Genomic DNA, 14,364 nt, shown 5'->3' on the forward strand with positions numbered 1-14,364 from the left:
CCGGCAAGAGAAAGCTCAGATCTTCCTCTGGAAAAAGGTCAGGCAGGCTTCTGTGCAGCACCATGAAGATTCAGGGCCCTACGTTCAAAGTTTCTCAGCTATGACACAAAACCACCACGTGGGCAGCACCCGCCTACACTGAAGCCCTGTGTGTCACCCCATGCAATGAAGGGCAAAGGAAACCAACGCAGCTATGAAGATGCTGCCTGTAGTGCCCTGACGATCACACACCCTGGTCTCTGAACCCCAGAGTCCCATGCGTTCCACAGCACCCAAAACACTGAAGCAGACTCAATGTCCTGAAGTGATCACAGCAGCTTTCACAATCTAGCCTTTACTGGACACTCACCAAGTATCAAGAACTCTGCATGAACTATGTCATCTAACCCTAATAACAAGCCATGAAGCTGATACTCTTATTACTTATTATTCTCATTTTACAGATGAGTCAACTGTGACTCAGACATGAGAACACTTGTCCAAGGTCAGACAAGCACAGAATCATGCAAGTGGGAAGTCAAAGCAGATCTGTCTCCAGGGCCTGAATTCTCATAAATTCTCTATATATTCTACGTGAACTACCTGGCTATATTTATTTCCTAATTCATAAGCCATTCTAGGCAGACTTCTGCAGCATTAAGGCATGAAACTGCAGTCAAATCAGTAATACAGGAAAAAGATTTTTAATGGTTACTGTATTTCTCTTGGTTCCACAGGAAAAACATTTCCAGAAGTAAGTTTCAAACACCAAGAAAAGTTTTTCTCTTTTACACCAAAGAATGCCCTAAAACACAAAGCTACCTAACTTTATTTACCTTTACTCCATTTTCCCCAAAACACACTGAAATCTCAGACCTGAGAGAATGTGAGCTCTGTGAAGACTGGTCTCACGTGCAGCTTGTCCCCAGCTGCTAGGACAATCCCCGGCACAGCAGGTACTGAATAAATGTCATCATACAAGCATTAGTGTAAAAACAAACAGAGGACCACTTCAGGAAACAAAATGAATCAATTCAAGATGGTTTATAGTTATTAAAATACTAAACATAGGGAGGGGGATCGGGATGGGGAACACATGTAAATCCACGGGTGATTCATGTCAATGTATGGCAAAAATCACTACAATACTGTAAAGTAATTAGCCTCCAACTAATAAAAATAAACGAAAATAAATAAAATTGGTATGCAAAATAAAATAAAATACTAAACATATCTTTTTACAAGGTTTCATTATTACAGAAGTATGGAGGCGGAGATTAATACAAAAGCCAAACTTCACTATTTTATTTAAACACACCACCCTTATGGCAGAAAGTGAAAAAGAACTAAAGAGCCTCTTGATGAAAGTGAAAGAGGAGACTGAAAAAGTTGGCTTAAAACTCAACATTCAGAAAACTAAGATCATGGCATCCAGTCCCATCACTTCGTGGCAAACAGATGGGGAAACAATGGAAACAGTGAAAGACGTTATTTTCTTGGGCTCCAAAATCACTGCAGATAGTGACCACATTCCTGAAATTAAAAAGACGCTTGCTCCTTGGAAGAAAAGCTATGACCAACTTGAACAGCCTATTAAAAAGCAGAGACACATCGCTTCTCGGCCTTTTGGCTAAGATCAACTGTAAAAAGCAGAGACATTACTTTGCCAACAAAGGTCCGTCTAGGCAAAGCTATGGTTTTTCCAGCAGTCATGTATGGATGTGAGAGTTGGACTATAAAGAAAGCTGAGCGCCAAAGAATTGATGCTTTTGAACTGTGGTGTTGGGAAAGACTCTTGAGAGTCCCCTGGACAGCAATGAAATCCAACCTTTCAATCCTAAAGGAAATCAGTCCTGAATATTCATTGGAAGGACTGATGCTGAAGCTGAAACTCCAATACTTTGGCCACTCTGGCCACTCCAATACTTTGATGGGAAGAACCGACTCATTGGAAAAGACCCTGATGGGAAAGATTGAAGGCGGGAGCAGAAGGGGATGACAGAGGATGAGATGGTTGGATGGCATCACCCATTCAATGGGCATGAGTTTGAGTAAGCTCCAGGAGTTGGTGATGGACAGGGAAGCCTAGAGTGCTGCAGTCCCTGGGATCACAAAGAGTCGGACACACGACTGAGCGACTGAACTGAACTGAACTATTTAACAAAGTCTTTGATGTCTTAAACTGCTTCACTGCCCTTGTTTATCCATATTACATAATCAGCAAAGAACTTCAGAATGCATCATGAAAAATCTCCAAAATCCACTTAAGGTAGTAGTTTGTGGTCATTTCGAGTGGCTTGAAGTCAGGGTTACAAGTGACCAGCAGGCAGGAACCATGTCCTTTCTTTACCTGGCAGTGCTTTCAGTTAACTTAGCAGTGTTCTGAGCACACAGTCAAGTACTCACCCATCACCTGCCAGTGAAGAAGCATGGGCACCATGAAGTCAAAGCATAGATCCTTGACCCCCCTGCGGGAGGCTGGAGGGCAAGGGAGTGACCTTGAGCAAATCATGTCTCTTCTCCAGCACAGCCTAACCCCCACTCTAGCTCAGCAAACAAAACCAGCTCCAATTCCTAAACTCCTCTCAGTCCTAAAACTACATGACATTTAGGAACGTTATTGCATTGATTAGAAAACACCTACTACTCCAGGGAAGGAGGGCAGATAATCCAATCTCAGATGATCACAGCCTTACTGACATTCAGCATAAAGCTACTAAACATTTTAGGAGTACTCTTTCTGACCTTCTGACACACAGACTGCTCACTCTGAGCCTAAACAATCTTTGTGACACGGTACTGAAAACGAGTGGGAGAGAATACACAACTGCACTGTCTTCACAAAGAAATGAAACAATTTGATTTGCTATTTTTATATAAATTTTATGTTCTTCCACTGTGCAACATTATAAAGAAAAATCAGATGTACATACACATAAAATTTAATGCTTGCAATCAAAATTAAACATTAAATGTGGAGGCTGCTTAAGTAAACACCTTCACTAAAACAGAAATAAGTGCTTCATATTTGAAGAGTTTAGACTACTTTTTAAAACCTAGGTAGGCAGGATAGGAAAGAATAAAAGAGAAATGGATACTTTGGGGAGAACTTGAAATAAATGTTTTAGCACCATTTATAAATCTAAAGCTCTTGTTAGGCTAGAAGCAAAATAGTTATGAAAAAATTATCACAATACTATAAATTTTACAGAGAAGGCAATGGCACCCCACTCCATTTCACTTGCCTGGAAAATCTCATGGACAGAGGAGCCTGGTACGCTGCAGTCCATGGGGTCGCCAAGAGTTGGACGCGACTGAGCGACTTCATTTTCACTTTTCACTTTCATGCACTGGAGAAGGAAATGGCAACCCACTCCAGTGTTCTTGCCTGGAGAATCCCAGGGACGGGGGAGCCTGGTGGGCTGCCGACTATGGGGTCGCACAGAGTCGGACACAATTGAAGTGACTTAGCAGCAGCAGCAGCAACAGGTGTTATTAGGTGGTAGGATTGAGAATTTGCTTTATACTGTTCTATACTTTCTCAACTTTCAACATTAAGCACTGATTTTACCATCAGAAGGGATTTTTAAACATGAATTCATATTAGCTTAATTTATTCATAAAAGCTTTTATTTTTAAAGTCAGGGTGGGAGTACTGAGAAGATATGAAAAAGCTATCTTTGGAAGATGTGGTTATTGAGATGTTTGGCAGTGGGAACCGTACTCAGAAAACAAAACCAAGGAATTCGTCTTCCCCTATAAGCTATAAAAGTAAAATTTGTTCATGGAGTAAACAAACAGAAAACACACTCTGTGATGCAAAGGTACTCTATACCTTCAAAGGTATACCAGTCGCTCCAATTTATATCAGATTATCCAAGCACCAAAATAAAATATATGTGTATATATGAATGTATGTGTATATATATATGGAAATATATAACGACAAAATAAAAGGCTGTCAAAACGTAGCCCATAAAAAATCTGTCAAATTATACTGCAAACTAGTACTTTAAAGTCCTCTCATATTAAAAATTCTTTAACATATCTATCTTTTAAAATGGCAACTGAATTCAGTCATATCCTTTAAAAGTTGAAATACAAATAACTAAACATCTCATTAATTTAAACATGAATTTTGAAAACAGTACCAAATGCTGGCAGTAACTCTACCACACTGAACATCCCAAATGCCACAGAAAAGCAACTAAGCAAACTATAGCATATTAATAACACAGCATCAAAGATGGCAGCTATAAAAATTTAAGACGTTAGTGGAGATTATTTTTGTAAAGTGAAATATGTGTCACAGTCATCAAGTTGAACATATTCTCATTAGTTCTGTAGTCTAATTTTATTTAAGCAAGGAGTTTTACTAGGAAGAATACAATCACACTTAAGAGTTGATTCTAAAGATACACTCAATCTTATGGCACAGGAAATGAAGTATAGCAAGCCTCACAAAAGGCTACTTCCAAGAGAAACTGCTACGTGGATCCACAAGCTCTCTGCCACTTGCTCTCCCCTTCCTCTCAGCTAGCTTCTTCCGCTTGCACAGGGCCCACTCCAGGCACTGTCTCCAAGCCTCTGAGACCTCAAAAGTCTGAAGTTTAAAGAGGAGACATCAAAATACTGACTGTCAGCCATGCATACATACACAGTCCAGCCTGGGGGAGATGCCCACCACAAGACCAATGAGTCCAGTAGTCTGGACATAGAGGGAGGGCTCCTGTGAACATCCACACTGCTCTTAAATACAATCTGTGGGCAGGGCCGATTCTCTGAGAAATAAACACCCTCAACAATCTACCATGCTTCTCACCAGGCCACCAACTGATGCTGACAGTAGGAGCTCAATTTGTCAGCTGTCACAGGACAGTTATAATTTATAAATTAGATTCACTTTCAAACAAACATGGTTTACTTCTTGTCTTCATATGCCTTAATTTTAACTGTTACTGGATGGTTACAGATTTGTTTTCTATTGACCTTACATAGTCACCTCATTGTAGGACAATTGAAACTTTTGATATAATCTCCCAAAGTATCAAGTCTAATAACAGAATAATTTTTTCTCTTACTCTGAAAAGCACTGAATGTTCATGCAGAAATCTTGAAAAACACAGAAAAGTAAAAACAAAAGCATCCTAAAGTAGACCTAGGGACTGCTAACGTCCTTTCCTTTCTGATCTTTTTTCTCACATGTATTACCATAAATGCACTCATATTTATGCAACTTCTCACGGTAGGGATAAGGGTGTCATCACCAATCAACTTAACATCACTAGAAGGGGGATAAGCAGCCATTATTATCACCTGATGTGACACAATTCTATCTATGAAGTATCTGTACCAAAAAAATACTGAAACCTGAATACTGAAGCCCTTAAATCCAACTCCAAACTTACAGGAAATACATACCAGAAACATCACAAGTCTGGGACACTCCAGTGGACAACGACAGAGTCTTTTCAACAAGTGAACGGTGTGATAAAAAACAGGTGGAGGAGGCATTGCCAAAGATTAAGACAACCTGACACCCAGCAACCAAAAATCAGGACTATGACTGGGAAGATTTCAACAGACCAGATATCAGATTATTAAAGAATTACTTTTGGTTTTATTAAGTGACAATGGCGTCCTGATTATGTAAAGAAAAAGCCTCTTTTATTAGAAATGTAAGCTCAAATATTCAGGCTTGAGATGTTATACCCAGAATTTTTAATAAATACTGCATTAATCCTACTCTCCCCAAAACAGTAAAATACTAATAATCGTTAAACTTAAAATTATATGACACTATTAAAGAGTACAGAGGTTCACTAAGTATATAGAAAGAAAGTTTTTTATGAATGTTTTGAAAGTTTTCATAAGAATTTTAGAGTAACCTGAGTTATATTTTAAGCATAATAAACCCAGTAAACAAGCATTTGCAAAAATAACCCTCCCTTTACATTTAATTTTTCTTAAGAATTTTTCTTTAGTGGCCACACAATATTACATTTTGTGGGCTGTGAAGTTTAATAAAGTGGCAAATATTATTTTCTTTTAAACCAATTTTTTATTAAGGAAAGCAAGATCCATGCTATATTAACTACTATATCCTCTGAAAGACAGGAGTTCACTGCAGGGTCAATAAAGATAACAGAAGCAACAAGAAAAAGAGAGTTAGTGAGCACCTCTGAAAGCAATGATAAAGGGGTCCTTGCTAACAGAATCGCCTCACAGACCGTCTCCCCATGGTTAAGGAACATTTTATTGAAAGGAAAAAGAACAGGTAACTATTACAATATAGAAAACAACAATAAAAATACCAATACTAACAATCACAAAATAGCAAACTCAGAAGAACCTTCTCCCAACTCTTATGTTCTTCCATTTCATAAAAAAACTGTGTTTCCGTTTTGCACTCAACCATCCTATGCATTCACAAACCTTTGCAGCCAGACCACCACCGAGAAATCACCGACCCCTGCTTCTCACTTCACAAATGAAAAAGGTGAAGCATAATAGCTCTTAACAAAATACTCTTTTCTGGAACTACAAAGCTCCGAAAACACTACCTGCAAAGGCAGATGAAGTATCTACTGAAAGATGCAAGGCTAAAACCATGACAATTATAGGACAGAGAGATGGTCTGAGTCTTATTAACGCGATCAACACTGACTAGGCAATCACCCCAGGCCAGTTTATATCATGGATATAAAAATAAATGGGCATATCCTCAAGCGCTTCACAAACAGCTCGTGAGAGAAAAGTATGTAAACATCAGTACTGTGCCATGTGGTGAGCGCTGTAATTGCCAGTGAGCAGCAACGAGGACAGGGTCATAAAAACGGCAGTGGCCCGAGACCTGGAGAGCCAGAGACGGCACCTGAGGTAGGGCTCCTGGGGGGGAGACAGCCCTCCCAACAGGAGGGGACGACGCTCGGAAAAGAGCATGCAGAGGCCTGCAGCACTGACCGCGTCTGGAGAAACCGCTGCATGCGAGCAAAGCTACAGCAGAGGAGAACTGAGGCAGGCGAGGATCTGGGCTCCGGTAAGTGCATAACAGGAAAATGCTGCAGCTTCTTCAACCAGGGAAGCAGTGGAATCAGGTGTGCACTTTTCAAAGAGCAGTTCTTTCAGCATCCGTGAGGACGAGATGCTGGAGGAAGTGGGACACAAGAAAGGAGACCAGCCTGCTGACCTGACCGGTAGGGGAAAGAGAATCACCCGAAGCAAAGAAATGAGCCAAGTTCAGATCCCTCCCAAGTCAGGCACCTGGAACACCCCAAATGCCCATGGGTTCCCTCCTCAAGTCCAGCTGGAGGGTCTAAATGCAGCTACCCTATCAGGGGAGGTCACGACCTTCCTGCAGGTACTCTCCCACGCCCCTGAATTCTGCCAGCATCTGCCAGCTCCCCTCTCCAGCTGTGCAGCCAGAGACCGCAGCGCTGTCCGGACACTCTCCCCCCGTGCAAACACCCAAGAGACCCCCTCAAGCTTCTCATCATCCCCACCACTGCCCCTCCAGCAGTCAGCACCTGCATGGACGGCAGCCACAGCCTGGGTCATCTCTAGCTCCCTCTATCACAAATCCACACTATGACCAGGTTACAACACTCCTGTCAACACAAACATGGTGTCAGCCCACTACCTCCACACCTCGGCCTTCTCCCCACTGAAAATCAACAGTGAGTCAGGATAAAAACAGAACCACTAAGCCAACACCCATGCATCCTGGCTGACCCAGTGACTGGGGTACTGACCCCGCAGCCTCGTAAACACAGGAGAGGTTATTTAATACGTCAAACACCACACCCTCCTGCCTCAGGACCCTTGCACCTGCCGCTCCAGCAGTGTGCTCCTTTCCTCTTCACCCAGGTAACTTCCACTCACTCTTGGAATCTTAGTCAACCTGTGGCAGCCTTCCCCGACCACATCAAAGACCCCTATTCCACATTCTCACAGCACCACAGACTCTTCAAAGCTAATTTGTCTTCTGAAGATCTGATTAGCTTCTACCTCTCCCACGACAATCACCTCATAAAAATAAAGATTCTTTTACTCAAAACTGTAGTTCCAACACTTATTCAACGTGCATCACATATATTAGAAACTCAAATCTTCCTTATATAGCTGAATGAATTAAAACAAATGAACTGAGAAGCTGAGCTGCATTTAACAGGAGAGATTCAAAAGTTATCTCTGGGATGCAAAAATACAGATTTTAATTATTAGATGTGCACAACATTTCTGGAATGAGTAATCAAGATGCCACAAAAAAGAAATTAATAACACAGGAAAAGGAGTAGGCGTGCACTTAAAAGCACAGTTCAGGATATGCAGAGTTTGAGACGTCTGTGCATGTGTGGTGAGTCGAGTCCTACTCATTGTGACCCCATGGACTGCAGCCCACCAAGCCGCTCTGTCCAGGGGATTCTCCAGGCAAGAATACTGGAGTGGGTTGCCATTTTCTTTTCCAGGGGGCCTGCGACCCAGGGATCAAACCCAGATCTCCCTCAGTGCAGGCGGATTCTTTATCACTGAGCCACTACCTGTGCTGTGCTTAGTCACTCCATCGTGTCTGATTCTTTGTGACCCCATGGACTGTGGCCCGCCAGGTTCCTCAGTCCGTGGTGATTCTCCAGGCAAGAATACTGGAGTGCGTAGCCTATCCCTTCTTCAGGGGACCTTTCCAAACCAGGAATTGAACCAGAGACGCCTGCATTGCAGGCAGTTTCTTTACCAGGTGAGCTACCAGGGAGCCACCTGAGCAACAGTCAAATCCAGGACAGTCAAGAAGTAATCAGTACGTGGTCAGAAGCCACCTGCCAATGCAGGAGACAGAAAAGAGGCACACGTTCAACCTCTAGGTTGGGAAGATCTCCTGGAGGGGAACATGGCAACCCACTCCAGTATTCTTGCCTGGAGAATTCCATGGACAGAGGAGTGTGGTGGCCTATAGTCCATAAGGTTGCAAAGAGTTGGACAGGACTGAAGCAACTCAGCATGCATGCACCCAATCAGTATGTCCTCCAAAGCAGACTCCCGCCTTCACTGGCGACACGAGGAACTTCCCAACCTGGGATCAAAGCCGTGCCCCCTGCAGTCAAAGCACAGAGTCTTAACCACTGTACCACTGAGGAATCCCCCAAAGCTGACTTTAACTCTGAACTCAACACAGATTTGGGTGTATAGCAATGTGTGCAGAGAGCATGGAGGAAACAGAGAAGCCCTCAAAACAAGGAAGACTGAACAGGGGAAGTTCAGAATGAGATAAAATTGAAACCAAATCAGAATCTCAAAAACATGAGCATTTAAGAAAAAAGAGGTCACAAATGAGACAGCAAAGATGAAGGCTGAAGGACAACTGTGTCACAGGAGTCAGAAGAATCAGTTATTAAAAAGCGAGCTGTCAACACTGGCAAGTGCCAAAGAGAGGGTCAGGGAGAGAGAAAGCATCGTGGTCACCACAGTGGTGATCAGAAGAGACCCGAACTCCAACTGCTTTTCCAAGAAGCCTGACAGCAAAGGAAACAAAGCGCAGGAGACATAAGAGCCACGGGGAACTGGGAGTCAAGGAAGTACAATATTTTGCTGGTTTGTTTGTTTTTAAAAGGAAAGACTTAGGTGTATGTGTTCTTATGTTTAAAGGAAGAAGCCAGTGGTTGAAAACGTGACAGAGAAAAATACCTGATGGAACAGGGTCTGAGTCATGAGCGATCTCTACCTTAACCAGCAAAACCAACAAGCTTGGACACGAGAAGGGCTCTGCCTTCTCAGGGAAGTGTGGACGTGTGCTGACGAACAGGTGTTACAAGAGGGGACAGCACATCCCAGAGGGCATGTATGCCACACTAAGAGTTACACTCTCACCCAGAGGGCAGTCAAGAGCTCCCAGAAAACTGTTAAGGAAGATATGACATCCATGTCCAGGGTGTGGGGAATCACGCCGGGGGTCTGATGTAGCCACTGTGAAACATGAGTGAGCTGAAACACCTACAACTGTGCCACATACCCACCAGGAGGCGGCGTATTCTCCATCCTCCCTCAGATCTCTTCTTCCTGATGTGCTGCTACCCAAAGATGCTTTGTCTGAACATTACTGGTCCCTGGTCGCTCAGAGCACTTAGTTTTCTTTACTGATGCCATTACTATGGGCAACCTTCAACACAATGATTTTGGTCTATTTTCTTTTCTCTGATCATGACCAGAAAGAATATATTCACAACTTATTTCAGCATTTTCTAAACTTTCTTCTCCAAACTTTCCTCCAAAATGAATAGGTTGGAAAGATAAAATCTTGTATAATACAAAGGAAGAATTTTTACAGGAGTAAATAAAAACTTTAAAGACTGCCCCCCCCCCAAAAAAAGTCTCACATGTAATACCAAATTTCACATCTGAATTCTAGGTCAAATTACTGCCAAAGCTAAAAAAAAAACAGAATTTTAAAATATCTACATCTTTTTCTTTACTAATGCAACAAAAAAACTACTTCAGGGTTCATGACATTATAAAAGTACTTTCATACAAACAATTGTATAAAACAAACAATAAACTAGAATAAAATATTTAAGTATGTAGGAAATGTATTAAACTGTTATTTGCTTCTCCAAAATTGTACAAAGTGCCAATAATCCATAGCAAGATGACTTTATTATGCATGTCACAGAAAAACGCACCATACAATCTCAGAATAATTAAATGACTTATTCTTGGAGAAACTATCTTAATCAAACGTAAAGTTAAAATAACTCAAATAAATCTACCAGAAGATGACATTTTGCAAAAATATCCTTTAACAGACTTCTACTTCAACTAAAAACTACAGATGATTTAAAGTAGAGTTGAAAGATATTTTTCACACCATCATCAAAATTAACATGAAGAGAACTGCTGATTCCAAATGAGTCTCCTCACTTAATGCTGAACTGGTCTTTGGAATATAGAGAGGTTTCCATCAACCTATTTACCTCTGACTAAAAGAATAACTTTTAAGAAGGAAGGAATCAAATGACACCAAATGTAGCCTCCCAATTCATCCTATCCTCTGCTTTCCCAATGCTCCCCATCCCTTACTCTTAAACAGAAGCACACAGCACACCCTGGGTACCTAAGCACAAGCCAACCTTTTCTCACATCAGGAAAGGTGCAAACCATTCCCATGACCTGCCCTCCCGCTTCCCCATTTGAAAGCAAGCCAATAGTGGTGTTGGAGAAGACTCTTCAGAGTCCCTTGGACTTCTAGCAGATCAAACCGGTCAATCCTAAAGAAAATCAACCCTGAATATCCATTGGAAGGATTGATGTTGATGCTTAAGCTCTAATACTTTGGCCACCTGATGCAAAGAGCCAACTCACTGGAAAAGATCCTGATGCTGGGAAAAACTGAAGGCAAAAAGAAGGGGGTGGCAGAAGATGAGATGGTTAAAGAGCATCACCCAACAATGGACATGAATCTGAGCAAATCCTGGGAGACAGCGCTGGACAGTGGAGCCTGCTGTGCTACAGTAGAGTCCATGGGGTCAGACGGTCGAACAGCACTTTGCGACTGAACAACTCCTACTGAACAAGTGGGGAGGAAGGAAGAGCCTTCTTTCCTCATACTTGTTTTGCCTCTGTTACAGCATCTGCGTTCCTCTTCCGTCTGGGAGTTCAAGCACTAAGAAAAAACACGTTTTACTCCTTAAACTACAAACTTAACTGTGGATCTTTTCTCCACCTTGCTCAGGACTGAATCCCCAAATACAAGCTGATGTTTGTTGAATAAATTGTTGAATACTCTTCATCAAATATAGAGATGGTACAAAGCTTTCAATAGTGTTTGCTAAGTAAATGGACCAGTTGAATATGTATCCCTATAAGCTTTTCCATGAAATCTTTTTTTAAAAAGTCAACTAATGTCCAAACTTCAATAGACTTTGTTAATTACTTTCACCCATAAAACAAGAATCTGTTCTGTTATCATAGCTAGTAATTCTTCAATACCTAAAGTAAACATCTGGCAAGTCTTTGGGTCGGGGTTTCGGTTGTTGCTTTAACTTGCCTCTTTGCTATTATTAGCCTCTTACTACTGAGACCGTAAAGACTCCAAGGAAGATTTCGTCGGTAAAAAAATTCACCTGCAATTCAGGAGACTTAAAGAGACTCAGATTCGACCCCTCGGTGGGGAAGATCCCCTGGAGAAAGAAATGACAATCCACGCCAGTATTCCTGCCTAGAGAATCCCACGGACAGACGAGCTTGGCGGGCTACAGTCCATGGAGTCAGCAAAGAGACGGAGACGACTGAGCCAGTAAGCATGTCATTGAAACACACCGACTTCTCCAAGAAGGAACTGTCCAACTCTGTGAATACTTCTTGACCTAAAACTAGTTTTAACGGCGTCCAAATCCCTCATGGCAACACACACAGATTAACAAGGAGAAAACTTCCTCTGTAAAATCAGCCTCCCCCAAAATAAGTGCAAAACACTTAATCTCAGAAAAACTACCTACCATAAAGGTTTACATTAAATTCTTCCGTTCTCAGACAACAGCTACAGAGTTAGGTATTACCTGAATTTTGGTATTCATTATTTCCCTAGGTGTTTTATTTCCCCCTTTCAGCGAAAACTATGTAAACTCACGTTACGCCCATAAACTTGCTACAGTAAAATGCACTTAAGCCTCTGAATATTTCGTGGAGTCGTCTTAAAACCGAATCCTCACCTAACACGCGGCTCACTGACATTTCCATTCAAAGAAATTCGCAAATACACTGAAGAGCTTGCAAAATACAGGCTTTAATACAACACTTCTCTCATAGCGACAGAATACAACCTCTTAAAGCTCCTAAAACTATTTAAAACGTGTCCTACGGAAACCAAGGTTTTCTTTCGCACTCCATTTCTTTCTGTTTGATTCTCTAAAGCACTGGAGCGGCCTCAGACCCAAGCCCGTGTGTTCGTGGGGCCCCGAAGGACGAGTCACGGGCTCCTCAAGCTCAAGCGCCCGCAGCATCCCCAGTAAGAACCGCCCGAGTATCTCCCGCGGCCCCCGGTCCCCGCGCAGGTGTCGCCCGGCGCGAAGGACGTCCAGCCGCCTCCGGCCCGCTGACGCAAAGCCCGGCCCGCGCCCGCGCCAGGCCGACAACAGCCCTGCCTGCCCCGCGTCCCCAGACCGCCGCCCACGCCCGGACCCCGCCCCGGCCCGCGGGCCAAGGACGAGGCCGCCACCGCAGCGAGGCGCCCGCGGGCCGCAAGATGGCGGCGGGAGGGGCGCGCGCGCCCGCGCGGGCGGGGCCGGACCGGGCCCGGCGCGGGTGGCGGGGGAGGGGGCCCACCAGGCACGGCCGCCACCCCCCCACCCCGTCGCTCCCGCAGGCCACCCCTGCCCACCTTTGAATTTGAGGTCTGTGGGCGGGTCGAGGACCAGGATCTGCTCGTGCTTCGCCATGGTCCCGGAGGCGGACGCCATCGGAGACAGCGCAGAGCGGGGGCGCGCCCGCGGCGGGGTCGCTGGCTGCGGGCGGGGGGCGGCGGCGGCGGCGGCGCGGGTCGGCCCGGCTAGACGCGGGGCCAGCGCTCGGCTCCCGAACCCGACACCCGCCGCTCTGTCGGCGACTCGCTGGACCGCTCGCCGGTCCGCAGCTCCGGGTCTCACAACTGACTCAACCCCACACCAGCCGCCGCGGCCACGCGCACTGCGATCCTCGGCGCCCCACGTGACGCCTCTGCGTGCCTACGTGCGCGCCCCGGCGGCCGCGAGGCCTCGCGCCCGGCCCGCCCTCCACGCCGCCAGGCGCGACCTGCTGCTGCGCCTGCGCGCCCCTGGCCCGCCGCGCTCTGAGCCTTGCCCAGCTGTCAAGGGAGCGGGCGTGGACGGGGCGGAGCTTAGCTTCCTGGCACTGACGCGGCGCGCACCGCAGAGCGGGGGGGCGCAGTCCTCGGTCACGTTTAGCTGCAGTTATGAGACTGGAGTGGAAAACCCGCTATGGCAGCCCATCGCCATCTCCCAAGCGGGAATGCCAAATAGCAAGAGTGAACAGATACTTGGACTACAACTCCCAGCATGCTCCGCGCGGGGCGGGGTCTCCAGCCGGACCGGTCCTCCTGCGGCGCTGCGTGGCGCTTGCTGGGAGTTGTAGTAGCGGCTGAGCGCGGGCGGGAAGAAGGGTCGGTTGGAGGCTGGGGTGAGGTTTGCCAACACTCATTTTGGTTCCCAAAGGATGTCTCATATGCCCTGGAAAAAAGAAAAACAACTTTTGGAGACTGCCCTGAGGTTCCCCGGTTAGAAGTATAGAAGCTTCCCAGAGGAAAACATGCCAGGATCTGTCAGTGTGCTCCCTCCCTAATTCTATCCATCCCTCCGTCGGTACAGCTGTGGTTCTCCAGTCCAGGCTCTCTGGCTTCCCGAA

At 44.8% G+C, this 14,364-nt stretch overlaps 1 protein-coding gene across 2 annotated transcripts in view; it reads right to left on the reverse strand.

The window, feature by feature from the left end:
• The window catches only part of VAPA (VAMP associated protein A), a 35,819-nt gene extending 22,146 nt beyond the window's left edge, over positions 1-13,673 (reverse strand). For both annotated transcript variants that reach the window (XM_070452644.1, XM_070452645.1), the window contains exon 1: positions 13,346-13,673. In XM_070452644.1, the coding sequence (XP_070308745.1) occupies positions 13,346-13,424 (79 nt within the window). In that variant the 5' untranslated portion in view covers positions 13,425-13,673. The remainder of the gene's footprint in view (positions 1-13,345) is intronic.
• Positions 13,674-14,364: the final 691 nt, after the last annotated feature.

The sequence above is a fragment of the Odocoileus virginianus genome, chromosome 22 (assembly GCF_023699985.2).
Source record: "Odocoileus virginianus isolate 20LAN1187 ecotype Illinois chromosome 22, Ovbor_1.2, whole genome shotgun sequence".
Taxonomy (NCBI): Eukaryota; Metazoa; Chordata; class Mammalia; order Artiodactyla; family Cervidae; genus Odocoileus; species Odocoileus virginianus.